At 45.1% G+C, this 25640-nt stretch overlaps 1 protein-coding gene across 1 annotated transcript; it reads right to left on the reverse strand.

Moving 5' to 3' along the window:
• Nucleotides 1–871: 871 nt before the first annotated feature.
• On the reverse strand, nucleotides 872–17545 carry LOC118452474 (mesothelin-like). Its single transcript, XM_035895940.1, has 20 exons — nucleotides 17521–17545; nucleotides 16898–16925; nucleotides 11729–11900; nucleotides 11200–11415; nucleotides 10922–11092; nucleotides 9749–9895; nucleotides 9548–9597; nucleotides 8544–8664; nucleotides 8136–8221; nucleotides 7400–7529; nucleotides 7096–7286; nucleotides 6254–6344; nucleotides 5650–5761; nucleotides 5232–5416; nucleotides 4261–4407; nucleotides 3894–4027; nucleotides 3208–3335; nucleotides 2504–2598; nucleotides 1704–1893; nucleotides 872–966 (listed from the first exon to the last, which is right to left on the reverse strand). The coding sequence occupies exons 1-20, from the start codon at nucleotides 17543–17545 to the stop codon at nucleotides 872–874; spliced, it is 2514 nt and encodes an 837-aa protein (XP_035751833.1).
• Nucleotides 17546–25640: the final 8095 nt, after the last annotated feature.

The raw sequence follows: 25640 nt of genomic DNA on the forward strand, positions 1-25640 counted from the left end.
GCTCTCCTCCTGGGGGAAAAGGGGGATGTCAGGGGCTGGATACAGGTGACGCCAGGGCTTTTTTGGACAGAAATTCCCAATGAGTGGGAAAAAAAAAAAAAGCGTTGAAAATCTTACACAAAGTTCTTATACCCTCCCCGTGAGGAAGCCAAGAACAGCCCCAGCCCTTGGAGTTGAGTAGCCAACACCAAAGCAAAGTCACAGGCACGTCAAACCAATACCTGCGGACACAGAGGTGCAGGCAGTCTGAATGAAAAGACAAGAGCAACTCACCAATTTGCTTCTGCCATTTTTTACTTAGTTCCATTATTTATTTACAATCAAGCCAGAAAACTTCACTCCCACTCAGAGGTCTTGGCAATGCCAAGACATCAGGCCCTTTGAGAAATATAATCGTTAACATGGAGAACAGCCCATCTGCTCACCCTTAAACCTGCCAGGGTGGCACGGTAAAATACTGACGTTGTTTGTGTTGCGCTTATATGGCTGGGCCTTACCTGGGCTTGGTCTGTACAAAAGGCAAAATATCCTGTGCCAAAGAGTCTGAAACATTCCCTTCAAACAGAACACTGGGGTTTTTTGGAGTTGTGTGTGTGTGTGTGTCTGTGTGTGTGTGTGTTTGGGTTTTGGGGGCTTTGGGGGGAGGAGGGGGAGTGGTGGTTTTGTTGGGGTTTTTTTTTTGGTTTGTTTTGTTTGGGTGGGCGTTTTTTGGGGTTTTTTTGGTTTGGTTTTTTTTTTTGTTTTTTTTTTTTTGAGTTATTTGAAAGAGAAAAGTACCTATAAGTGAAGCCTGGGCTGCATAGCAGTTGCTGGCTAGCACTGAGCACCCCCTCACCCCCCTGCAGGGGCTGTTCTCTTGAGGAAAGATTTTTCAAGACAAACCCGACATCATCAGGAAACTGATAAGCAGAGCAGGCAGGAGGTGGAGCGTCATGGCCATGGCACCCAGAGAGGCTGAGGATGGCACTAGAAGAAAAAGAGGGGGCATCAGTGCAAAGAAATCAACAACTGAACCATCCCCCCATAGGGGAGAACATCCTGTTATGCCACATCCAGGGAAGATCTCTGGCTTTCCGACTAGGACTACCTAACTGGTAAATAGCCACCCCTAACAGGACCACCAAGTCATAGCCCAAATCTGGCACACAGCAGAGGAGGAAGCTCTGGAAGTGCTCACTCAGTTGAGATGTTCAGAGAGCGAGGATGCTCTCAGTGGAATTACAGGATTGCTTCTCATCTTGGACTTGGAATTTGCTCTGCAAGGCTTAAGGTTCCTTGGCAGCACTGACGTTGCTGCCCTTTGATGCCAGGAGGTGAAGGGAGGAGGTGAGTGCTGCCCAACACATTTTATTGGGGCTGGGTGGACAGGTAGTGACAAGTTTCACTGGAAGGGGTCCACCGTAGCCCAGATCAACAGTCTGCTCTCTTAGTACAAAAGCAGCCACAGCAGGACTTTCCACTGCCCTGGCACAAGCACTGCTGAGAGCAGGAGCAGAGATGTTTGGCATCACTGCCCCAGGCCACCGCTTGCTTGAGCAAGGGCCTGACTTGGGGCCCTGGGAGCTACATCAGCTTGGTGCACTCCCTTCTCTTTCACAGACAACTGAAAGCACCTCATGTCCATAAAGCAGTTGTTCTCCTTGCTGTAACCCAAAAATAAATACTTAAAGCACAACAATCAGAGGTCCTAACATACTACATACGCTGAAATTCAGGCGTGACAATGTTCATGTAGCCTTCTTGGGTTCCTCCAGTAAGCCCAACGTGCAGTTTATCCAGTTCTGATTGTTTCTGCATTTGGACCCACTCCCGGATGGGAGACTTGTACTGCCATATCTCCAGATCTCTGAGATTCATCCCCAGCAAGCCCTGAACCTCCGAAGGTGTCAGGCTCTAAGAGAAATCAAAGAGCAAGAATTATGGGTGTAAATGCAGGAATGGAAACAATACCTCTAACCAAGGAACCAACGATGTTTCTATTAGCAGAAGGGTGAAGAACGAGGAGGACAGATTTCTGGCGAGTGGTTTCGGTTGGGACACTCTTGCCTTAGGTTAGGTCCATGAACACAACGGTTCCTCAAAGCCTATTTCTTTTGTCCTCTGATGACGAGTTCTCTTACACCCAAGTGGGGGCCCTAGTCCCTGCCCAAATCACTGGGATTTCTTCCAAAAATGATGATATTACTGCTAACTCTTGTTAAAAGATTTGTCACACAGCTGTTGGGATGTCCTCTAGTAAATGCCTGTCCCCTGCTCCTGCCACTACTGCTATGAGAGCCGGTTCTAAAAAAATTCCCCAGTAAGACTGGCTAAGCATCCATGTACGACTCCAATTTACATTTTTAAAGAAGTTACAGGCCAGTTCTCCACTTTCTACTGGTCTAGCATCATTCTGAATTTGATGGAGTGACTCCTGGTTTACACCAATGGACAATGCAACCAAAATCAACTACTTAGCATGATACGAATGCAAGGAGTCAAATAATATCAAGATTCAGCTCACCATCAAAGAGTCTCTCCTTAACTTCGCCAAAGTGCTAACTTTCATGTTCACATTGTCCTTGACAAGAGATCTGAGATCCACAGCAGGAGCACCCCCTAGGACCCAGAAGAGAAATCAATCAATGCCTGGAGGACAGCCCTCAAATGAGCAGTGTTGCATATCTGTATAAGCTGGGGCTGTAATGATGTATCCAAAATTTATTAGGCTGGGGGTGCCAACAGAGCGAGTTCCAACTGCAAAATATATGGATGCTACTTCATTTTGCTGGGAGATATTATTACATTGGCCATTCAACCAACCTGTGACAATGCCAGATGCTAGACAGAAGAGTTTGCTCAGGCTGTGAATAAATCCTTGGCTTAACAGGGAAAAAAACCCAATAAAATCTATGTTTTGTGACATGGAGATAGGCTGTGAGATAAGTGTTAAGCATTAGCAGCTTCATTTCTCATGGATCTAGCAGATCTTACCCATCCCGGAAGTCACGAGTTTGATTTTCTCTGTGATAGTTTGACAATTGATTTGGGCAACTTTAAGTCAGGTACAGAATCTTTCAGGAATATTTTATGCCATCTACAAGTTGGAAGACCCGAACTCCCTGAAACTTAACAACTTGGCTTAGAAAATTCCCACATCCTAGATGGTATTTGACACCTATTCAGTTTCCCGTCTCTTTCCCCATAACATATGGTTCTTTTACATACCTAGATATGGTTCGATAAGCTCATAGTAAGCAGGTAAATAGTGCTGGTCCGAGAAGGCACGTTTTGCTTTAGCATATAAAATGTCTTTGGTAAGCTGTGAGCAGGCTGAAGGATTCAGAGATGCCAGTCTGCAGAAAAATGAACACTTCAGGAGAGAAAGTTTTTATCTTCAATCTGAACAAATTTTGAAGTATTCTGAGTATCTCTCTGGGATTCTCTACACAGGACAGGTTTCCCCCTCTCCCCAGTAGATAGAAGAGGTATGGAGAAGGTACACAAAAAAAAATAATGGCTCAGTCTCCTGCTCAAAATGTCTTCTAAGTGATGATGGCTCTGATGGTGCATGATAAGTTTATGTGTTTGCAAGGATACAGTTATTTAATTAATTTCACTTAGCAGTCTTTCAAAGAAATTTAAAATAAATGTAATTAACTCTCTTTTGCCTCTAGATAAAAGCATGCATGCAAACCGTATCTGTTGTCAGCTGAGGTGCAATACAGTTTGATTGCAAATTTGAGCCCTTCCTGGCAGGATGGAGCACAGCAGACTTTTAAACCTGGACACAGAGCAGGTAACTATGTTGCCTCCTAGATTTCCATTCACTTAGTGGAGAGAAAAGGAAACTGCACTTGCTGATGAGAAAGTGCTTTTGCAAGAAGCCAAGAGCATCACAATATTTGACTCACTTAAAGCTGTTGGAGTCTATCATATTCAACTCGGCTGCATTTAGAAGGCACACATATCTTGTACCAATTGCATTCAGTGCAGTGGCATTCAAGGCATTTCCCAAGCCAACATATCGTTTAATAATTGCAGAAGCCTAGAAACACATTTAGTTTTTTTAAAAGTTAACTTGAGTCAGAATTTATGTTTTCATCCTCAAAAGAAAAACAAAAGCAATAGTTACAAAAATAAAATTGAATAATTTCAAATCTATTTTTTTGGGCTTCAAAGATGGGTCAAACATCTCTGAACCCACTAAGCTAGTCCTAAAACCAGCAGCTCCCAAACCAGGAAGCAAACATGGGCAGGAAAGCAAACCCAAATCCCCACCTCATCATCAGGTGGTTCATTTTTTAGCAAGACAGTCAGTGTGTCAGCTGAAGTTATCTTCCATTTGGAAACGTCCTCAGGGGTGATGAAAAAAATGAGCTGGCCCAGTTTGGGCAGCAGACTTTCAGGATACCCATCGGGATATGCCTGTGGAAAGACCATTGTTATTACTATGAACGCTCTTTATCCTGCCTGTGCTTATGAATTTATACTCTTTGCAACATGATTGTGGAAAAGACCAAAAGGACGGTGAAGATAAGAAACCAAAGCCAGTGAGATTCCACGAGCCCATCTGTCCTTTTTCTGCTTGATAGGTCAGGCAAGCAGGCACCAGGGGAAGGAATAAAACCTGAAGCACTGTGAACTGACTCGATGCGGACCTGGGTGGACAGTATGGCTCACAGTAATGAAGGCTGATCAAATACCAGGCTTCCCTAGCAGCAAGCACAGCCAGCAGGCCAAGGGAAGCGATTATTCCCCTCCGTTTGGCTGGCACTTGCAAGACCCCATCTAGATGCTATGTCCAGTTTGGGGCTCCCTGGTACAAGAAAGATTTTGACAAAGTCTAGCAAAGATTAACAAGTCTAGCAGAGGGCCACGCTAGTCAGGGGGGCAGAAGCACACAACATAGAAAGTGGAGCAGTGGGACTGAGGGAGCTGGGATTTTTAGTCTGGAGAAGACTAGGTGAGGATTTCATTACTGTCTTCAACTATCTAATGGGAGATTATAGGGAGGATGGAGCCACACTCTTCTCAGAGGTGCACAGTGAAAGGATAAGGGCCAACAGGCAGTGAAAATTCTGATTAGATATTAAGACAGGCATATTTTCACAATAAAGGTGTTCAAACATTGGAAGAGGAGCCCAGAGAGATGGTAGAGTCTCAGTCCTTGGAGATACTTAAACGCAACTAGTCAAGTCCCTGAGCAATCTCATCAGTAGATGATCTTACATTCTTCAGCCTGGCATTACCTCATCCAGATACCTCTTCAGCACAGCTAATTGCGGAACACTGAAAGGGTAGGTCAGTATCTGAGAGAGGTGATTCTCCAGAGATACATTCTTCAGGCAAGCATGTAACTCCTCAGGAGTGTAGTAAATAGGCATCAAGTCATCATTAAGAATCACCTCTGTTATCTCCTTGCCAGGTGGGCAACCTGTTAAAGCAATTATCAAACACGCTCAGTGTTAAATACCATTTTGCTTCAAGCTTTGAACACTCCCTTGCTGGAGATGGGCAGGTATGCAATCATGGTTCCACCCTCCTCCTGGGTGACCTACCACCAAGCATTTCGTAGCTCAACTCAGACCTATTCAGGGAGACACACAAAGCACTAGGGTCAACCCTGATACCAGGGTTGCTATTATGGATCAGAGAAAGCTCCCATACCATCAGCACGCTTATGCCGAGTAGGTCGGAGTTCTTCGACAACGGTGGCCAGCTGTTCCCTTGACAAAGGTGAATCACGTGCAAAATTTTTCAGCCAAAGAATTAAAGCATTCTGCAAAGAAAATGTTTCATCATGGGGATATTGCAATCTTGGGCATATCACCAGCATAAGAAGTTGCTACTCACACAGACAAGAAACTTCATTGTTGAAGTACTACAGGCAGCAGACCTGCTGCTATTAGCCCAGAGACCTTTCCTTGGCGAGCCAAAGGCAAATTTCTAAATGCATAAACTCTATCATATCCCACATCCCATAAATGATTTTACCTCCTCACAAAGCACTGTATATGGTTACTACTGCTTTCCACCTCTGGTACTCTTCTGCCAGTTACAGGAAAATGACAGCAATCTAGATTTGCAGTTCCAGGCTGTCAGCTTGATCAACCCTCACTTCTCATAGACCATCCATCCCCTTTGGCACCACACTTTTAGATGAAGACACTACTGAAAACATACTGGCTGAACAACCCCCCATCATACTTCTTCCATACTGCAGGACCTAGGAGCGCTTCCCAAACTCCCCAGACCTCTACGAATAACTCACCTTGGGGATCTTCTGCAAGATGCTGTGATCAAATACAGGAATCAATCCACTGAGCTCGTTCAAAGTAAAAGCTGACCATGCTACAGGAGGCCTGCATACAAAAACTAGCAGGGATTAGCTTTCAAGGAAGGACAGAAAAAAAAACAACCAACCAAAAAACCCCAAACCCATCCACCCTAAAAGCTGCCAGGATTATGTCCTTGTAACATCTGAAGTTAAGGAAATACAAGATTTAAATCCTAAAACTTCTTGATCACTTCCCGTTACACAAAACTTCATTCCACCAGAGCAGGAGCAATTGTTAGTAACATGAAAAAGAGCAGCTGGATGGGAAAATGGCATTTAACAAATACCTTCTCTTCCTAAGCAAAGAATATCTGTTGCTTACTATTGCCCAATTCAGTGCCAAGATCTCAGGGCATTTGACACAGGAAGGGAAAATATTTTTTTCTGTTAGATATAGCCAGGGATTTATCAAGCATCTGACAGGTAGAAACAGAATGTTTTCTGAAAGCCAGTGGCTGACAAACAGCTCCAGCCCACAGCGTTCATCAGGACAGCCTCAGAGAAGTCTGATTACTGAAAGACAGACCAAAGGAAAGGCTTTTATAACTAGAGCAGGTGAGACATAGAAACAACAATTTTTTTTTCAGTGGAATTCCAGACAAACTTTTCAGGTGAAAGAAGTTAAAATGAAACAATGTAAAAAGCCCAAAGTGAAATTCAAAAGCAACAAATTATTCAAGTTTTTGAACAAGCTGGTTGGCTGGAGTTCACTCAGGTATTAACATGGTTTTGCTTAAGGGAACTGTTTTGCTGATGCCCAGAAGAAAAATTCATACCCAAATGTAGTGTTACCACTGCTGATGACGCTCCTAATAGCTTCTTCTTGATCAGGCAGGAAAGCGTCACACTGGCTTAATTGCTTCAGCAAATTCCCACCAGAACTTCTAATGTATTCTCCACCCAGGTCACAGACCAAACGTCCTAGAATGTCTGCATCTTCCTCATTTACTTGCATGCCAGGAATTTTCTGAAGTAATACAAGACACAGGTACTAAATAGAACTGGGTGCCACTGTAGAAGAGCATTCTCGAGCCCCAAGTTCTCCTCAGCCTTGTGCAGAGCTGTCCCCTCAACACGTACCAAACATGCTAAAGCCTCCATGAGCAGCTGTTTCCGCTGAGATGATTCTCTTTGCAGAACATCAAGATTTGCTTTCCCAATATTAGCAAAGTACTGCCTACAGCTTCCTGTCGCTGCATAGTCTGAAGGACTAGAAAGACAAGACAAATACTCCATGAGTTCTAGTGAATGATAACAAACAGTTGGTCAGGTTCAAGGCTGTTCTACATATACTGTGCCCAATGCAACATCTTCCAAACCTCCAGACTAAAGTCTACGCAGTTGTTCTTCCCAAAGATCCTAGTCCACTTTTTTAAAAAACTCATTTTCACCTTAAGAAATTTGTTGTGAGACTCATCGTAAAATTGTGCAAGATTTGGTTACAGAACCACAGCGGGTAGCTAAATGGAAAAAAAGAAATCCACTCTACTGGCTGTTTTCTTTGATGCTCTAAGGGAAAAGCACATTCACAGAGGCCAAAAAGTACTAACACCACATACTGGTTTCATATCCAAATAGATGCATTTTAAAAAGAGCTTCATACTGTTTATATTAATATGATGGATGAATCTGAAGGGACCTTAAAACCCTTTTGGAAGCTTTCTGCAATCTGATTTCCTCCCCGCTGTAAGGAGGCCTGAACAAATTTGAAGTATACAACAAACATGAACTAGTCATTACCAGCTAGGTTATAAAGTAATACCTCTCTTTTCCACAAAGTACTAAGGCAACAGCATGAAATCCATAGCACTGTTACCTTAAAAACAGCAACAGGTCTTTAGGATAGCTGTCTAAATCCTTGGGAATCCCATGCAGCATCACCATCTTCACTAAGCAACTCAGCTGAAAGGACACCACAGTTTACAAAGAAAGAAAACAGCATGAAAACATAAAAAAAAAATAAAGCAAAGATCCTCAAGAAAAAAAAAAAAAAAAAAAAGGAGAACAAAAAAAAAAAAAAAAAAAAAAAAAAAGGAGGACAGAAATCAGAGGGTTTTGACTTCTCCTCTCTTCAGGGAAATTCAGAACTCTGGGATGGAGACCCAGGACCAGTTATATTTGTTCTAGTCCCTTAAGCTGAAAGTGGTTTTGTTCTTGCTGAAAAATCCTCATTGCTACCTTCGTGACAACATCAAACACGGCATTTTGAAATACGGGAACTGACCTGGTCTTCTCCTAGCTTGACATTCTTCTTCTTCATGACTTTGGCCAGCTCCTGAACCCTTCCTGCTTCCATCTCATTGGCAGTTGCACACGTGAAGCCTTGGAGGACTGACTGGGAAAGCCTGAACATTTACAGAAAGCAAATCAGAGGGGCAAGGACTTCAGGAGAAAATTCAATGCTGATCCTCCACATGTATAGTGATAAATACAGCAACATAAACCTCCCCCATTCTCAAAGCTTAACACTCTCCAAACTCCATCCCCTCAAAAATGCTAATCTTGATTTATGTGGGAGATAAGAAGCCATCGCTGGTCAAATAAACATATCCTAGAGACTTGTACTGGAAGTAGAAATGCAGGGACCTCCACCCCAAGTAGTATTGCTGTATCCTCATTTACAAGATCAGTCTCCTCCCAGTGTTTTCAGTACATACCACATGCTGAAAGTGAAATGGAGTTGTGCAGATCCTCATCACTGAGCATAGTTTACACAGCCTGGGAGAGCTCAGGGAGAAGTCCTTAAAATTTTAGTTGCTTTCTATATGGAAAAGCTTCTATTGTGAAAACAGCAGGACACTAACATCAACTCCATTGTTTTTGCAGATAAATATCAGGGTTTTCATAATTTTTCATCTTGTATACAAGAGCTGACAAAAGCCATTTATCAGCCCCACTAAATTTAATCCCTGGAACAGCACTGTGGAAGACTGGCATATTCTCTGATTAGAAACGCCTTCCACAGAGCCAGTTCCAGAAGCAAGGTTCCAGGTGCAGTCTGAGCCAGCAGCACCATTTTAGAAAGCAAGTGTGGCTTATGGCTCGTATTTTGCAGCGGACACCCTGGTAAATCTTGATGCTACATGCCTGTGTTTGGGTTTGTGTATTTCCCATCTGTTGCTGTGGATGGAATATGGTGGGTCTGCCATAGGAACCAAAGGAAACACAGAAATTGCAATCGAAGCAACCATAAACAGGGAAAATGGAAGGAGAGAAGAGAAACACTACCTGCTGAAGTCAGGCTCTGTCTTTATCACATCATTGAAGAACATGGCAGCCTGTGAAGCAAAGCCAGTGTGTCAGTGGCTTACCATGCTCTTTGCAACTTTCACCTGTATTTTCAGACAATTTGCAGAGTGGACTCATAGCTCTGCAGAGTCCAAGGCTGACACTGAGGAGTAAGGAGGACACAAGCCACTAGCATATTACCTGTTCTCGGGTCCACATTTTACTGTTGAGATCCTGAATATTGGGCTTCTCTTCCCCAAAAATAAGGAATGATTTTGGAATGTAACTGGCCAGAGCATCAGGGATATATTTAACCAGGTCAGTAGGGTGTCCTACACTGGAGGAAATCTTAAAAAAAAAACAAGACAAAAAACAAACCCAAAAATGTATCATCCAAGCACTGTGGCTAAAATAAACAATTGCTAGAGAAGAAATGACGAACTGGAAAGAAGCCAGGAAAATTCCCCTGCTGATTATCTGGGCATTTCTCAGACACCTAACATTATGAAATAGTTCCTGTTTGACATATTCATCAGACTAGAAGAGCTGCCTGGAGCCAATATCTGGGATCCTGATGAATGGGAACGATTCAGTCTCTTATCAGTTTTCTACCTCCTGGCTTTATGCCCTAAAAATGTTTAACTGGACAGAAAGGAGGGACATGTCTTTCCCCTCTGCCAACCCAAGCACAATGTCTCTACTTGCCAAAGGCACATTGTGGAACAACCCTGTGGTGAATGAGATGTTATTTCCCTAATGCTTCACACAGGGCCCCGGCAGCAGGACACGCTATAGGCCCCTGCCCGGTGTCAAACACAGGTCAGAGTCATTCCTGCCAGAGGGAGGATGAATAACAACCAACTCAAATGCTACACATGCAACTTGAGGCTAAAGTCATGGCAAGAAAAAAGGCAAAGAGGTGTCCAAATCCTACACAATCACACAGGGGGGTGAAATAGTGCACTGCTGAAGGATCAGTCTACCCTAAAAGGGACTTTCTAAGCTGCCTTCACTTCTCACATGTTCTTACTCCAAACGATGACAAAATCCTTTTTTCTGAGAACATCTTCTCAAGTCAGTGGGGTTAGGAGTAGCTTCTAGGACCATCCTGTAAAACAACTGCCTCTTTTGCCCTCACCCCCAAGAGGCTCGGCAGGACACACTGCCTGACAGCCAAGGGCGCCTACACAGGCACAGTGACAGGGACTTGTCCTGCTGCACGCTCTGCTTAGCAATGCCGAGGGAATGCTAAAGGGAATGCTGTCTGGGTGTGCGGCTGTGTGTTGATGCCTGGCCCCAGGTAACCAGCATTCTTAGCTGTGAGTCACTGGAGCTTTGCTGATTTATGACACCTGAAGAGAAAAACAACTTTACCTTTTCCATAAACGTCATTTTCAGAGCAGAGGGCAGGGTCACCATTTGCTGAACAAACTCAGGCAACTTAATGGCTTCCAAGATCACTTCTGGAGACAGACTTCGAAGTGTGCTGCTGTTGAGGCCAGCCACCAAGCTCCCTAGCTTTGCCAGGCTCTGTCCATCCATGATCTGAAAGGTAATGCAAGTAGACATGAGTACATGAAGGGCCAAACATCATTTGCTAGCAGCTAGCTATACCGGGTGTGAGGTGCATTTGTGGACATCGTCCATTGTACCTGATAGCCAGAGCTGAGCAGTTTGTTGATGATAGTGCTGGACTGCTCAGCGTTCCAGCCACGAACCTCACCCAGGGCAGGAATAGATGCTTCAAGGTCTTTATCAGTGATCCTGTTTTCGATGTCTGATATGGACAGCCCAATTGCAGCCTGGCCCAATGCATGCAGGACTGCAGGAGGGAAATGCTCAAACTTTCTCACCAGAGAGGATGCAACCTGAAAAGGTCCCACACAGACAGAAGAGAAAGTCAGAGGAGCAATGACATGCACTTGTTGTATCCTACAGCCTTTGGATGTCTTAAATCAGTATACTCTGCCTCAAACTTGTGTGATGAAGCCTGTTGAAGGACTGCCTCCACCCACTGAGAATTTTCAGATTATGAAACACCAGCCAGACACCACAATAAAAAAAGGCAAGGTGACCTACAAGAGTGTACACAAGAAATGGCATGAGAGTTGACTCCTCAACCCTCACAAATTTTGTCTAGGTGAATGAAGAACTGAGTCGCGGGGCTGGACAGGAGATTACCTGCAGTTCCTCTGTTGTCAGGGAGGAGGGAGCTCTCTCTCTAGTTATTCCTCTGTGTGTCAGGTTCAACGGGCAGCTCCTACTGATCCGCTGGGCCAAGCTCAAAGCATCATCTCTACTCAGGTTGCTCACTGCTGAGGGGCTCAGGTAGCAAACAAATCTGTCTGGGAGACTGCAGGTGGGAGACAAAGAGGAGAGGTTGCCAGTATAAGACAGTGGCTCTGTCAGATCTTTCCTCTTTTTCCAAAGGATGCTCTTTTCTAGTGCACATTTCCCCTGATTCATTTTAGCTTTGACAATGCGGATGCTCCTGTTCATAGAGAGTACTACTGTGTCATGCAAAACTGCAAAAAAACATGCAAGATGCACTGCTGGTTGGTGGCTGACACTGCATGACGGGCATTTCTCAAGATTTAGAACTTGATCTTGGGGCAGACCAGACCACAAGTGCAATGCAAATATTTGAGGAACAGGAAAATGCTTTAAAGGTTTCATGGAAGCAGCCATCAGAATCACCACTCAGCAAACTTCTGCTAAGTCACAGTACCATGCTAAGCCACAAGTCAGATAGGAAGTCAGGTCAGGTCCTGTACCTCAATAAGGGAAAACCAGGTCCAGAGGTCAGTAACGTGGTATAGTACACAGCCGTCTCTGGGAGCAAGGTGAGGTTGCTGATCATCTGCATATTGACTGGATCCCTGGCAAATTTTTGAAGCTGAGGGTGTTGACATGGGAAAAAAAAAAAAAAAAAATTATATGGGTACTTTAGTCCTGACAGTTACTTGGGACAGTTTGAACAAACCTTGCTTTGAGGAATAAGAGTTTTTTCACCTGGCTTTAAAGTTGTGAGGAAATTTATTTTTTGTTTTCAAGAAATACACTGGGACCTTGTTTTATCGATCTTTGCACTCCAAGGGCATGGTAAGCCTCCTACTCTATGACTGCTGAAAGGCACAAAGGTGGGAGAGCTGCTAAAGGACACGGCCCTGCCCCTACAGCTCACACATGCAGGCCTGGTGCAGTCATTCACTAAACCAGGCCCAGACATCAGTCCAGTCTTGAGATAAAGTTTGGGTTTGCTCCTCTTATTGACTCCAGTTTGCTGCAGAATTACCTAAATGAAACCAACTTCTGTGCAAGTCCCTCTCATCACAATAAATCAAGATGGGGGGAAAAAAGAAGAACTGAAGTGACTGTTCACCATACATAAACAAAAGAATTGTTCCTGCTAGGAGCATCTCCATTAATTTTGGTCAGAGCAGGAAGATGACCTCCCAGGCACAGAGTGTTTTGCACACTGCAGATCCTTCATCACCAAGATGAACCTGCACTTACTGTTAGTTCATCACCAAAAAGTTGCAGGTCTCCAACAGTAGCATGCTCCAAAAAGGATCCAAGATAATTTTCAAACCAAGCAGTGGAATTCAGACCTGGAACGGCTGCACTGTAGCATTTCTGGTTTGATCCTGCAAAACAGGCAGACACCATGAAACTACAGACTTGCACTGTGTCAGGAGATCAGTGAAGACTGGAGATTTCAGAATGGGGAACAGGCTTCAGTCTGCCAGAGAACTCGGTCAGCAGAGAGCTCCCTAAGTGCCTCTGATCACACATTATGTGCAAATACGCACGTTTGTATATTCAGATTACAAATGCAGATCTCTTGTTCTTTCACAACCCTCCAAATATTTCACCACCAGTCTCTTTCTTCCTCCCTTCAAATCTGCCAAAAGCTTTTTGCAAAACATTAAATTTTTGCATGCAAGCTACTGCCTGGAGACAGGGGAGTGTCTTACCTGGGTCCCCTTTCTGAGCTAAATTCTGAGCTGAATTCTTTAGCTCTAGGAACCAAACCCTGCACTGTTCTTTCACAGCAAAAGCAGTAAATGCCATTTGCACAGGATGTAAGTACAGGACTGACTGTACTGATTTATAAGAATCCTGGATTAATAAAGCCTTCAGGCAGGGAAATGATTCCTGATACCACTTATCGCTGTCATATTCCCAGCCCATTTCCATTGAAGAGACGATACAAATTCACAAAAAAAAAAAAGTCTTTGAAGCCTCAGCCCTGTAACAGATAGCAGCTAATATTGTAGCATACATCAGCGGCTTAAAGCATTCTGTTGTTTCTCAAAGAAAGTAAAATATTTTACCATCCTGGATGAGATAGTATTTGATCCCAGTGTAAAGATTCCTCTGTTCTTCCACTGGAAGGTCAGAATATATCCCATTCAGGGCAGTGACTCTAAAGATAGATAAGAAAGGCAGATACCTCAAACACAGGTGGAGTCAGACCTGTCAGGGTTGGATTCTCACAGAAATGGCTGTTACTTGAAGACTGATATTATCAATCACATCCCTTTTCAAAGCTATCGATGTGACTTCCCTTCACAACAGCCCCCATGATCATCTGGGGGCCACGCTGCCAATTCTGTGATACCACTTTGGAAACGCAGTGCTAGCAGGGTGGTTACACACACTTTGACTGGCGCAGAGCACCAGTTACAAGGTCAGCAGGTGTGTTACAAAGCCTTGGAGAGAGCTTCTCAGAGACCCCGCCTGGGTCCCCATCAGTTCACAGTGCCTACAGGGCCTTTTCCTACCCCAGCAACACGGGACTGAAATAATGTTTGTGTTCAGCACTTACATCATCTGAAATGTCTCACATGACACGTTTTTAGCATGGAGGCAAGCAAAGACCTTGGGCTTGACCAGGAATGGCTGAAGCCCCTCAAGGACCCACTGAGACAAAATGGGTGGGCTCTCAATATCAGGTACTTGCAACATCTTCTCCCACAGGCCATTAATGAAGATCATGTTCCACTCGAGAGAAAGAGGCACATGAGAAAACTGCAGGCAAGAGACAAGAAGAAACACATGAATTCAAGTGAATATGGACTTCTAAACAACCACTAACATGAATCCATGTGAAGCTGAACTTTATCAACAGAATCACCCCTAGCAATAATCCTTTCTCTGGTAATGTTAATTAATGCCTTCCACTGGCATTAATGGTACAGGTAAACAAAAACCTGTATATATGATACCCACCTGCTGGCTGAACGTAGTCAGAGCAGCTACAAGCTTCTTGGCATCATATTTGGAAAAGAACAGAAAAGAGTATTCCGCATCCATAGCGCTGGCAGGTTTAGGGGTAAGGCAAGAATATAAGGATATGAGGAAATCATCCCGAAGGTCCCGGAGCCAAGCACTCTGAAAGAGAAAAGGGAAATCCATATAGAGATAATAAAAGGTGTGTCATATTTTAGAGATGCTGCAGCATGCAATCTCCTTCAGGTCTGCTTCACTAGCTCACCTACACGTGAGTGTTCAGCACCGTAAGGTGATAAAACCTGTTGATAGAAGAATCAGAAAAAAGTCCAGCTTACACTGACTTGAAGCAAGTCAGTTGCAAACAAGCAAACTTGTTCCAGTTCCAAATGCTGGATCCTTCTAATACCTAGTCTGTGCTCCCCCCAAGCAAACAATGGCTTTAAAAAACTTTATTCAAAATAGTTTCCCACCAAAAAAAATGGTCATTTGATCAAAGTGGAAACTTCCATAAGAAATTTCCTCATTCCAGAAACATTTTTCAACAAAAAAAACCCACCAACAAATACCTCAAGAAATGACATGGTTTTGTTAGAAACATTTACAGGAAAATGTAAATCTCTGTCAATTCAACTGCAATTAGTGGCAGCACAGCAACTTGACAAAATGACAAAAGCAGGAAGGGAAGTAAAACCTGAAATATTCCATATGATATTTTCCACGCTGCAAGCACTTTATATTGTGCTCAGAAGTGTTTTACCCTGATGGACCAGGGTTACTGTCATGCAGAGATTTGTTTCAACACTATGATGCCAGTTTCTAAGAGCCAATTTGTTTTGGAAATCTCCTTTGTCCTACTTTCTCATTTGAGGGGGTTGGAAAAGACAGCATCCCCCACTTCCATAGACAGCCCCAGAAAGGCCTCCATGGTGGTGTTGCTGCTCCTGAGCCTCATGACGCAGAACATGGGAAGGTGACATTGCCACAGCTCAGTGCTCTGGATGGTCCTGTGCCCCTGTGTGTTTGACCCCATCCCTTCTCTCAGCTGTGTGGGGGAAACCTTGACAACCCAGACCCCAAGCCTGCACAAGGCTTTGGCCACTCCATTCACAGCCAACAGTGGGACTGCTTTTAAGATAGAAATAGTACTACTATCAAGGAAAACAAAACACTAGCTCATGAAAAGAAGGGGACTGCCGTTACCTGTGCACAGGCGTATTGACCAAAAGTGAGGCTGCAGGGGGAAGCCTCGCCACGGGCTATCTCAAGAATCATCTCCTGGCTGACACTGTTGGGGAAAAAGCAAAGACATCGCCTGCATGTCAGCTGCCCCAGACCTGCAGCAGCTGGGAGCAGAACTGGCTGGGAGCTGGCACGCCATCAGCAATACGTCTGCAAACACAGGCAATGGAACACAGCTGCCCGAGCCCAGGCAGTCAGTGAAAGGAGTGCAAATGCCCCTGACCACATGCTTTTATTCATTGAAGCTATTAGCTACTCTGCTGTAAAGGGTCCAGCCCACCCATTAAGGAGGAGGAGCAATGCCATAGTGTTGTTCAAAAAGCGGATTTGTGGCCTGGTGTGCAGTAAGTCAGTTGTCACACAATAGCAACGAGGCACGGCCCACACAACCAGTACAGAGGAACAAACAACCAACACAGATGATGAGAAATATTTGTTGGCATCATTTAGGAGCAGGGAGAGGGTACTTGATTTATACCTAAGGGTCAACAATTTACAAGTTCAACAAAGGCTTGAAGCGGATCTGTTTGAGTCTTAGGCCCCTACCACCAGCCAAGCTAAGCTCAGCACCAATGTCAAGGCTCTCAGAGCAGTAAATCCCCACCACGTCAATCTGGCTGACACACCAGGGACGTGCCCTGCTTTTCTTTGTCCTGCACAGACACTGCCTTCCTGGGGCTCTTTTTCCCTTCACTGTTTCAATGAGCACAACTTAGAGCCCTCCCTGTCCACAGGCAACCCCAGGACTTTGCGGAGACAAAGATGCTACGCTTGGTTTCAGAGGCTTCCTGCTACCCTAAGAGACGTCCCCAACAAACCAGTACCACTCCCAAGGAAAATGCTGCCAAGATCATTTGCTGATGGGTCACATACCTTTTCACTGAAGCACACACGGCAGATTCTAATTCCCCAAAAAAGAGAGAGACACAAAGATAAAGGCACTGTGATAGGAATATGTATACAGAACCATATCCAAATCTTCCTTATGGAGATTACACTTGGTAAAAAACTCACCATTGACAGGGGAGCCGGAGCACTGTGGCAGGAGAAAGAGAGAAAAGAGATGATCTTAATCATGCAGCTACAATGGTAGCACAACATTATTTGTGATCATTGCATACAGACAAGCACGTTAGTTGCAACCGTTTGTGCTTGCATCTGGCCTGAAAACACACAAGTGCCTTGTGTCCAGAGCTTGCACCTTGCCATACTAGGTAGCTGCCAACTGCAAAATTCATAGCAGTACTGGCTCTGTACTTCAAACAGCTGGAAAGTTCAGGGTTATACAAGTCCTCCCATCGCTCAGGCATGAGGGCCAATGGGACGGATTCTTCTCCTGATGATTTGAGTGCGGTTGATGGGTGCCACCGTCACTGAACTGTCTGGTGATGTGCTTGCATTGAAGCCCTGCAAAGACTGGAGAAGCCACCCCCACCTCACTCACTGCTTGGGAGACAGAAAGGGGAAGGGCATTTACCATCCACCTCCATGCTCACCACACTGGATCTGGCTTGCAGCCATCGGTTCCCATCAAAGCACTGCTAACAGGAAGGGGCCCACACTGACCACCAACCCACACACACGCTTCGCAAGCAAATTCATGGATGATGCAAATTTTAAATATGCAAGTTCGCCTTACCAGATATGTCCCAGCAGAAGCTGCAGCAGCTACCTGCCAACCTGGAAGACAATGTGCTGTGATTTTAGCAACAAACCCAGGACAAAGCTCATTCCCACAGTCCAGCCCCTGTCTGGCTTAACAGACCCCGAACATCACTCATCTCACTACATTATTTTATTCCTTGTTCTTGACAGTATCTCTCAGAATCATGTCTGTCAGACCTTGCTGCTGTTTTCTCTTTGACTCTGTGACAGCTGACTGGGTGAGCAGACACGAGGTACTCCTCTATCCACTCCAGGTCAGTCTGGCAGAGGACAGAAATGCAGTGTTTTAGATGACACAAGGGATTGCATGCATCTCTGTCCCCAGAGAGGAAAAGGCAGGGCAAAGGGCAGAAACAACACTCTGCGAACAGTCCTTCTCTCCAGGACTTCCTTTCCCAGTACCCCTTGTACACCACGGTCACTGATCGGCCCAGGAGGTCAGGCTCACCATGCTTGTATTTCCATGATGCTTTTATCTTTTCAGCTTCTACTTGTTTCTTATGGTGTCCTCATCAACATGTCAATTGTAGCCAAGCCTGTCTTGTATTTCATACATTTTTCCTGCTAAGTCCTCAACTGGATTAAAATCAGTCTATGCTGCAGAACTGCACACAACGCAGGTAACACCAGTGTAGGACAGCCCTCACACCAGTCCTGCCTGAGAGCTTGACAGGGATTCACTGAAAGAAGTCAACCTGTCACTGGTGGCTCTTGGCAGGTCTGTGCAAGCCCTCCACTTCTCTATCCCTTGTTTCCCAACTCTTACATTGTTCCTGATGGCAACTTGTACCTCCCCTGCCAATGCCATGAAGCTGGAAAGCTTAGGAAACCAGTAGCAACATACACAGACTCAAATCTCCCTGGCATTAGCATTATTTACTTCAGATTAGGAGCCTGTCAAGCTCAGCATCATCTGTGTACAGAAAAAAAAGGGGAAGGTAGAGACTTCCTGCTAGTTTCTGCCAGAACAGAACAAGTGAATGCAACAAGTACTACATGAAATGAGAGGCAGGGAGAAGGCAATTGTTAGAGGCTTCTGAGGTTATGCTGGCAGGCTGATTGTTGCAATTTGCTAGCACTGAATCACTGCACAGTGCCAAAACTATGGCAGTTCTCTCTCAGCGGGGAGAACATGACCAACTTCAGTGACTTTGGATCAGGCACTACAGCTGACAGGAGGCTGAAGTGGCTACAGAGATCACCTCCGCCCATGTCTCATCTCCTGGACCCATGGACCAACTAGCCCAGGGCTAGCTGAGTAGTGCCCCACAAGCACATGGAAGTGTGGCAGAGCTCAGGTTCAGCACGATTGCTCCGTGGCTCTAAAGCATCAGTGACTCCCAGCCTTCATACCCCTCTGGGGGAAGCACAGTCAGGATTGGTGTTCCCTACAAATATTTGGTCAGAAGTGACTCATGAGGGGAATGTGGAGGAGCTGAACCCCAAAACCAAACCACAAAAGCAACCTCCTGTGGTTCCTCCACACCATATGGCTAAGGGACTGGGCTAGGCTGGCCCAGGGCAGTGTCAGTCAAACCCACAGTGATATTTGGGCATGGAAATCAACAGGTTGGGAGACCTTTATCACTGAACTGCGATGGGGAAGAAGAGAAGGAGGAGGACAAAAGCTGTGGCTTTCCTGGGCGTGGATGTGTTCACCAGTCCAATGACCTGCGTTAGGAAGGGGATTATAAAATAGCTTGTAGGGATGGATGAGAGGAGTCCCTAATTACTATAACAGCTTTTTTGATTACTAACTGCTACACCTTTTTAATCACTTAATTAATGGAGAACTGTCACTAAGTGGCAAAGGAAACACATCCATAGCTGGGCAGATGCAGTGCTTTCCTCTAAGCTGAACATACATTAACTTTACTCCTAGAGAAAGTCCTGAAAGAGTTACCAAAATCATAACCAAGAGCTGAATGCCAGAGGCTGGCCCTGAGGCCACGCTTCCCTGCTTGTGGACAAAGCCAGGCTGTTTCTACCGTGATAATCACTTCCTGCTCACCTGGACCTTGGAAATATCCAGCCAAGCCCTCTGGCCTCACTCTTAGAAAGCTCTTAGGCACATGTTTAACCTTAACCATGCAAATCATCCCATTGACTCAAAGAGCTGTATTATTCAGAAATACCTATGCAGGGAGAAGGAGGAAGAAGAAGGGTGGCTTCTCACTCTGCAAGATCAGAGAGGACCCCAACCTAACTATCATAAAAATCCTCCCTGTAGGAGAATAAATCTTTCATCTCACAACACTACAACAAAGGTTATGGACTCAGCTCATGTCATGAGCCACCTAAGCTATGTGCACGTCACTCTGGGAGCAATACCCTTCCAAAATATTGCTCTCACTCCCATGGTCTGTTAGCGCACAGGCACGCCAGGCTGCAGTGACGCCTTCCATAACGGAAGAGACCAACTCCTTCACCCACATATGCTGTGCTGTTCACAGTTCACCTCCTCCCCACAGTCCCTCCTCCTCCATGAGGGCACCTCTGTGCCACAGGGCTGCTGAGCACTGCTTAGGCTCAGAAGCACTGCTTCTTTACAACAAGGCCATTTGCATTGATCATGTGGCACCTCTACGCTTCGATCTGCTGTTCTTCCCTTTCAGAAACCTGTTTAGGGACTCTTAAGAAACTTACGTTTTTTATTTCTTCTCTCTTTGATCCATCCCCAAAAGGGCAGTGCATGCAAGCTGTTGGATGCAAACTCTCTACAGGCTCAGCACATTTCTGATATTCTGCCTTTCCTCCATCTCCAGTTATCTAGGGCATTTACAGAAGATGGGTAGATGGATGCAGGCAAGCATGGCCCAAAGAAACAGAATGATTTACCATGGCTGCATGCTGAGCCACCAAAATAACTGACCTGCCAGATTTAAAAGTAATTGCATTAGGAGTCATTAACTTTTACAATCAACCTGTGTGCTACTGCTGGACAGACACATCCCTCCTTGTACAGGATGCTAATAGAAAATTGGAAAAAAAAATCATATTTTCATCAGGGTGTCCATAATACATTGGTCAGTTTTGAACAGCAACAACTGCTTAATTAAGGAAATAAAGAAAAGAAAAAACCTATCTCTATTTGTTTTCCTTCCTTTAGTACTGATAACTAAGCCTACGGCAGAGAAAATGATGGTCCCTTTATGTAGCTGTTCCCCAGCTGGTGGCTCATTAGCTTGTTTGTAACGTTACAAGTTCATGTTCTATTGTCATCAACATTCACTGCAAACATGACCTCAAGTCTGATGAAGAAGGAAGAGTAAAGCGCTGACACTTTCTGAAAGAAACAAAGATCCTGCTCTGGAATCCCTTACTACCAAAAAAACAGAAGGAGGGGAAGTAGAGGAATATAGAGATAACCAGATTCAGCTAAGATTACTTCATAAGTGCTTTCCCAGAGACAGATGGATATACCAACAAAAGGAGCAGTGAGCCAACAGCTCTGCAATGGCAGGAGGAGAATGAATTCAAATTTTGTCTTTCCACTCTGTTTATTACAAAAATTAACATATTTTGGTTCACAGATACAATAATAAACAAGCATAGCTAGAGGCTGGGGATTCAGAGCAACCACCAACATAATGTTCAATGGTCTTTCAGCACAATTTTCCCTTTTGATGATTATCTCAATACAGCTCCTGGTAAGCAAAATCCCCCTGGGACGCCTGTCACCCTCACAGTAATACTCACCAACCAAAAGGAGGAAGCTCAGCCCTGGGAGTAAAGGCAGCATTTCTGCAAAGGTCTTCGGAGTTCCCATACATGCAAGGAATCACCTTATTTCAGCCAAGAAAAATCAGACATGAATAACGCTTAATTGCAAAACCAGATTTGGGAGTAGGAAAGTTCAAAGATGACTGTCTTGCAAGTTAACAGACACACGCCAAGACCCTTCACAAAACCTATCTGAAACCAGACCTGAAGAACATAGAAAACTATCTGAGAGTCCACTATGCCTGGGAAAGCACAGAGCTGCATGCAGAGAATTCAGAGTTAGTTAAGCTACATTCACCGCTGTCGATACCCTGAAGTCAGCAGGCTCCCCTCTGGCAGAGGATAAGAGGTTGCACAACCCGGCTCCAATGGTTAACTGTGGCACTTACCTCCAAACCGTTGTCGCTGGGCTCTTGAGTGTGCAGGGCTATGATCCGTAGAGGGCTGCTTTTCACTGAGCAAACCAGGGTGTGTCTCTGGCTTCTCAAAACTCCATCTGAAATTAGAGGATGGATTCAGAGCACTGGACACACCTCTAAGTTCTTGAGAACACAAATGTTTAGCAGTACAAGTAACTGTGTGTTATTTGTTACTGCTTGTAATTCCTAGGATACAGCAGCAGACACTGAGCCTGAAGTGAGGCTGCATGGACCGAGCAGGAGAGCAATGCATAGGTGCGTTCCCTCCCTGCCCTGTGCAGGATGTGTTTGCCATTTACAGGAGCCAACAAAAATAAAGCTGCACTCGCAGGACAGAGCTACTCCAGGACCACCTTCCTCTAGTTATGAAAGTGTTGTTCTAGTTAATATTTCTAGTTAAGAAATGTTTGTCATCAGGAAATTTTTCTTCACTGGAGCTTGAAACCTTTGGCCCTTTTCTTGAAATTTCTGCTTACCCCAGTTGCCTCCACCTGGGAAACTCCAAAGAGAAACACATGGCAGGTCCTCTGCTGGCCAGACAGGCCATTTTCAGATCACAGGTATGTCGAACTGGGAACTCTGCTCCAGGGTCAGCAAGGTCAGTCAGCTGAAACACAGAGCTCTCCACTCAGGACAGAGGAATAAGGATAGCTGAAATAAAAAAATGGAACCCTGAAATAGAATAAAAGGCAGGACTGGTGCAGGCAAATCCCACAGCACAGCCACCTGTCTTATTTCCTTAATGAACCTTTGCTTGTTGAGGTGCTCATGGGTGCTACAGCCTCATTGCCAAGGTGTCCAACACCTGCACCCAAGTGCCACATGGGCTCTTGCATCAGCACTCACTGCAGCAGCTCGTTAGCACTCACAAAGCATGACAGCAATGAGACCACTGAGCAGGGATGTTAGCATCCAGAACTGTAATCCCAGAGATCCCTGTCTCCCTAACACCAGAAGCGGTCTTTCAACAAACCTTCATTTTTTCCCTTGCTGCCAAGTTCCTAGGACATAACTTTATGGGTGTTCCAATTCCTGCAGGCTGTTCTATTTTAAAAACTAAATAATGTTGTTATTAAAGAGATCACATTTTGTTTCAAGGGGTCTTTATGCAGTAACTGCATTCTTCAGGAGCTGAGGAATGGGTTTGCCCTGCTCCGTCCTCAGCTGAATCACACACATGGTGGTGTTCCCCATAATCTCCCCAGACCTGTGCATCAGCAATCATGGGGATCTGATTTTGGCTGAACTTGTGTTCTCCCCAAGCTAACGGTCAGCCTAGAAGCACTTCAGCAAGGAAAACTTGGCAAATATAATCTGCAAGAATAAAAATGTGACCTGTTGCAGATTCTAACAAGGGATGTATATTAAATTATTTTCCACCCATTTCAGACTTCTTTTCCCCTTGGATCTGAGCCCCCAAGTCACTAAGAAATTGCCCATAGTAACTATTTCAGTTTCTCTGGATGCAGTGGATTTATTTTGCATCCTCAGATTTGAAAATTTGGTCACTTTATTGATGCTTTTCAGGATAAGTTTTTTCCATAAGCCAGTGATGTCCCAGGCTCAGGCTTGCCCCATCATACCCACCTATAACTCATGTATTTGTGACAACACCGAAAAAAGCCCATCTCCCTCCACACTCCCAAGTTTCTTACCACACTCAACATGTTTATCAGCTATTCTGGAACTAGTGTAACACTGATTCATAAATATAGTTTGTCAGAAGCGCAGAGGATGCCCAGCATGACAGACTCTCAACACCCATCCTAAGCTACCCAATCTATATGACCTTGAAATGCATCATTTTGTAAATAGTCATATTCACAGGCTCCTAGTTCAAAGCAAGAAGCCTCTTCTCCAGGAAATCCAAATGAGGTGTCCTTGAGAAGGATGAGAGATTGTTCAATCAGGTTTCAAATACCAAAACTTTAACTGTCTTGCACCTTTTGGAAATTTGACATTGCAAGCAGGCTGTCCACGGTGGAGGGTGGATACGCGGGTCCACATCAGAGTCAACCAAGAAAGCAATGAAGACCGTGAGGCACAGCAGGCCTTTACCACCTGCAGTCAGACCTATGGCTCTTCCCCAGGGCACTGACAGATGAAACTCTAGATCAGAAAAGCAGAAAAAACAACAGTGAGCCTTGGCCATCGATGAGGAAACCAGGGGATGGAGCAAGCAGAATGTCAGGATTTCCTGCTCATGTCAGCCAAGAAGTCATGTATACCTAAAGGGGGTGCAGAGCACCCCCCTGTACAGGAAGAGAAAACAGAGTTCACAAAGGCAAGGAGGAACTTCCATCTGCAAACAAACCAATACTCTTCTTAGTTCTGTTCACAGGGTGGCCAAGCAGAAACAGCCAGTACCTGCCACTGGTGGTCACCCTTTAGCAGCTACAAGCACAGATCCAAGGTGTGGTACGGACAAGAAGGTCTTTCATTCAGAGTATACAGTTGAGGAGATTAAGACAGACAGAGGAGCTCAAAGATGGGAGGACAGGCAATGATTTCAACACAGTAAGAGGTGAACCACTATCATATTTTTTGCACACTTCATTCTAAAGCAAAATTCTGATTATTACATAGAATAAGGCTGGTGCTGATTTGTGGTATTGCATCTGCTTGGTTAAGCCTACGTGGGAGTTACAGCTCCCTGAAATAGCCCTCCAGCTGGAAGATTTCTAGCTTTTGGATGTGATGCCACATCCAGCTTCACCACTTTGTAGCACTGAAAACTGGGAACGGCAGTTCGGGCTGTGGCAGGTTTTCCCACACTTTCCAGATCCCAGCCTCGCCCAGCCCAGGGACACAGCCACGTTTCCGCAGGAGGCTCAGCACTGCTTAGCATGTCAGTGCAGTTTTCAGAGCCGGGTGAGATCACCCCAATGGCCAGCCAGAGAGGAGAATGTCACAGTCTCACACAAAGTGACATGACTCTGGAAAAGCAGGCATTACGCCCGTGATTCAGCAATAACTTTCACGGTAACCAGAAGGGATGTGGTCTAGGAGCTTTATTGCTATTATCTGAATATCCTTAGCAGCATGCAGTGATCCAGGTGGCACTGTGACTAAGCAAGAATGAGATACTCACAGCCCACACCTGGGCAGACAAGTCCTTCAGGGGACAGAGCCTAGCATGGCCTCAGCTACCACCTCCCCCAGAAGCAAAGCCCTCCCTGTCTTTAGTCTCACCTGCACAGTGTTCCCTTCCGAAGCACTGCTCTCCCCACCCTTCTTTCCTAATTTTGCAGTAGCAGGCTTCTCAGTTGCAGACAAATGGGAACATAGAGCGTGTAACAGGAATGCTTGTAAAACTTGCTCTCAGTGAGAGACAAATGGAGATCTTCTCTTATCCAAGACATAGAGAGCTAGGAGGGGTCTCTCAGACTGCCCAGTCCACCCTTTGCACCATGGTGCAATTGTATACTCCTCAGCTGACAGAGGTGCATCCAGCCTGCCCTTGCATAGGCCTGTGAGGGGTTTTTTAAAGCTTTCTTGTAATAACAGTCACTTCTAACTCAACGCAATTAGGCAGGAGACCTCTCTCTGCCTCCCTTCCCTCTCCCATGCCTCCCTCTCTGCAAGCTTACTTTCCCCTAAATTGAAAAAAATCCAATGTCTTCATGTCATGTCCTCCTCTCCTCAAATGCATGAATTTCCCAGCGACAGCAAGTGGGGAGTGAAGCCCAATTCCACACCACAATCTCTAATGCACACAGCAAGAGGCTAGAGCAGGGGAGGCAATGAAATCTGCAGTGGGTGGGCAGGAGCAGGACAGGTCCGAGATGTGGTTTGTACCACGGGAAAAT

Source organism: Egretta garzetta, unplaced genomic scaffold (genome assembly GCF_000687185.1).
Source record: "Egretta garzetta isolate BGI_Z169 unplaced genomic scaffold, ASM68718v1 scaffold426, whole genome shotgun sequence".
Classification (NCBI taxonomy): domain Eukaryota; kingdom Metazoa; phylum Chordata; class Aves; order Pelecaniformes; family Ardeidae; genus Egretta; species Egretta garzetta.

Bases quoted from the DNA above. Each gene is read 5' to 3' on its own strand.
- LOC118452474 (XM_035895940.1), bottom strand. From the start codon at position 17,545: ATGGCTGCAAGCCAGATCCAGTGTG. The intron at 16,926-17,520 runs GTGAGCATGGAG...TTGGGGAATTAG, and splicing joins TGCAAGCCAGATCCAGTGTG to AATCTGCCGTGTGTGCTTCA. The intron at 2,599-3,207 runs GTATGTAAAAGA...TCTGGGTCCTAG, and splicing joins GCTTATCGAACCATATCTAG to GGGGTGCTCCTGCTGTGGAT.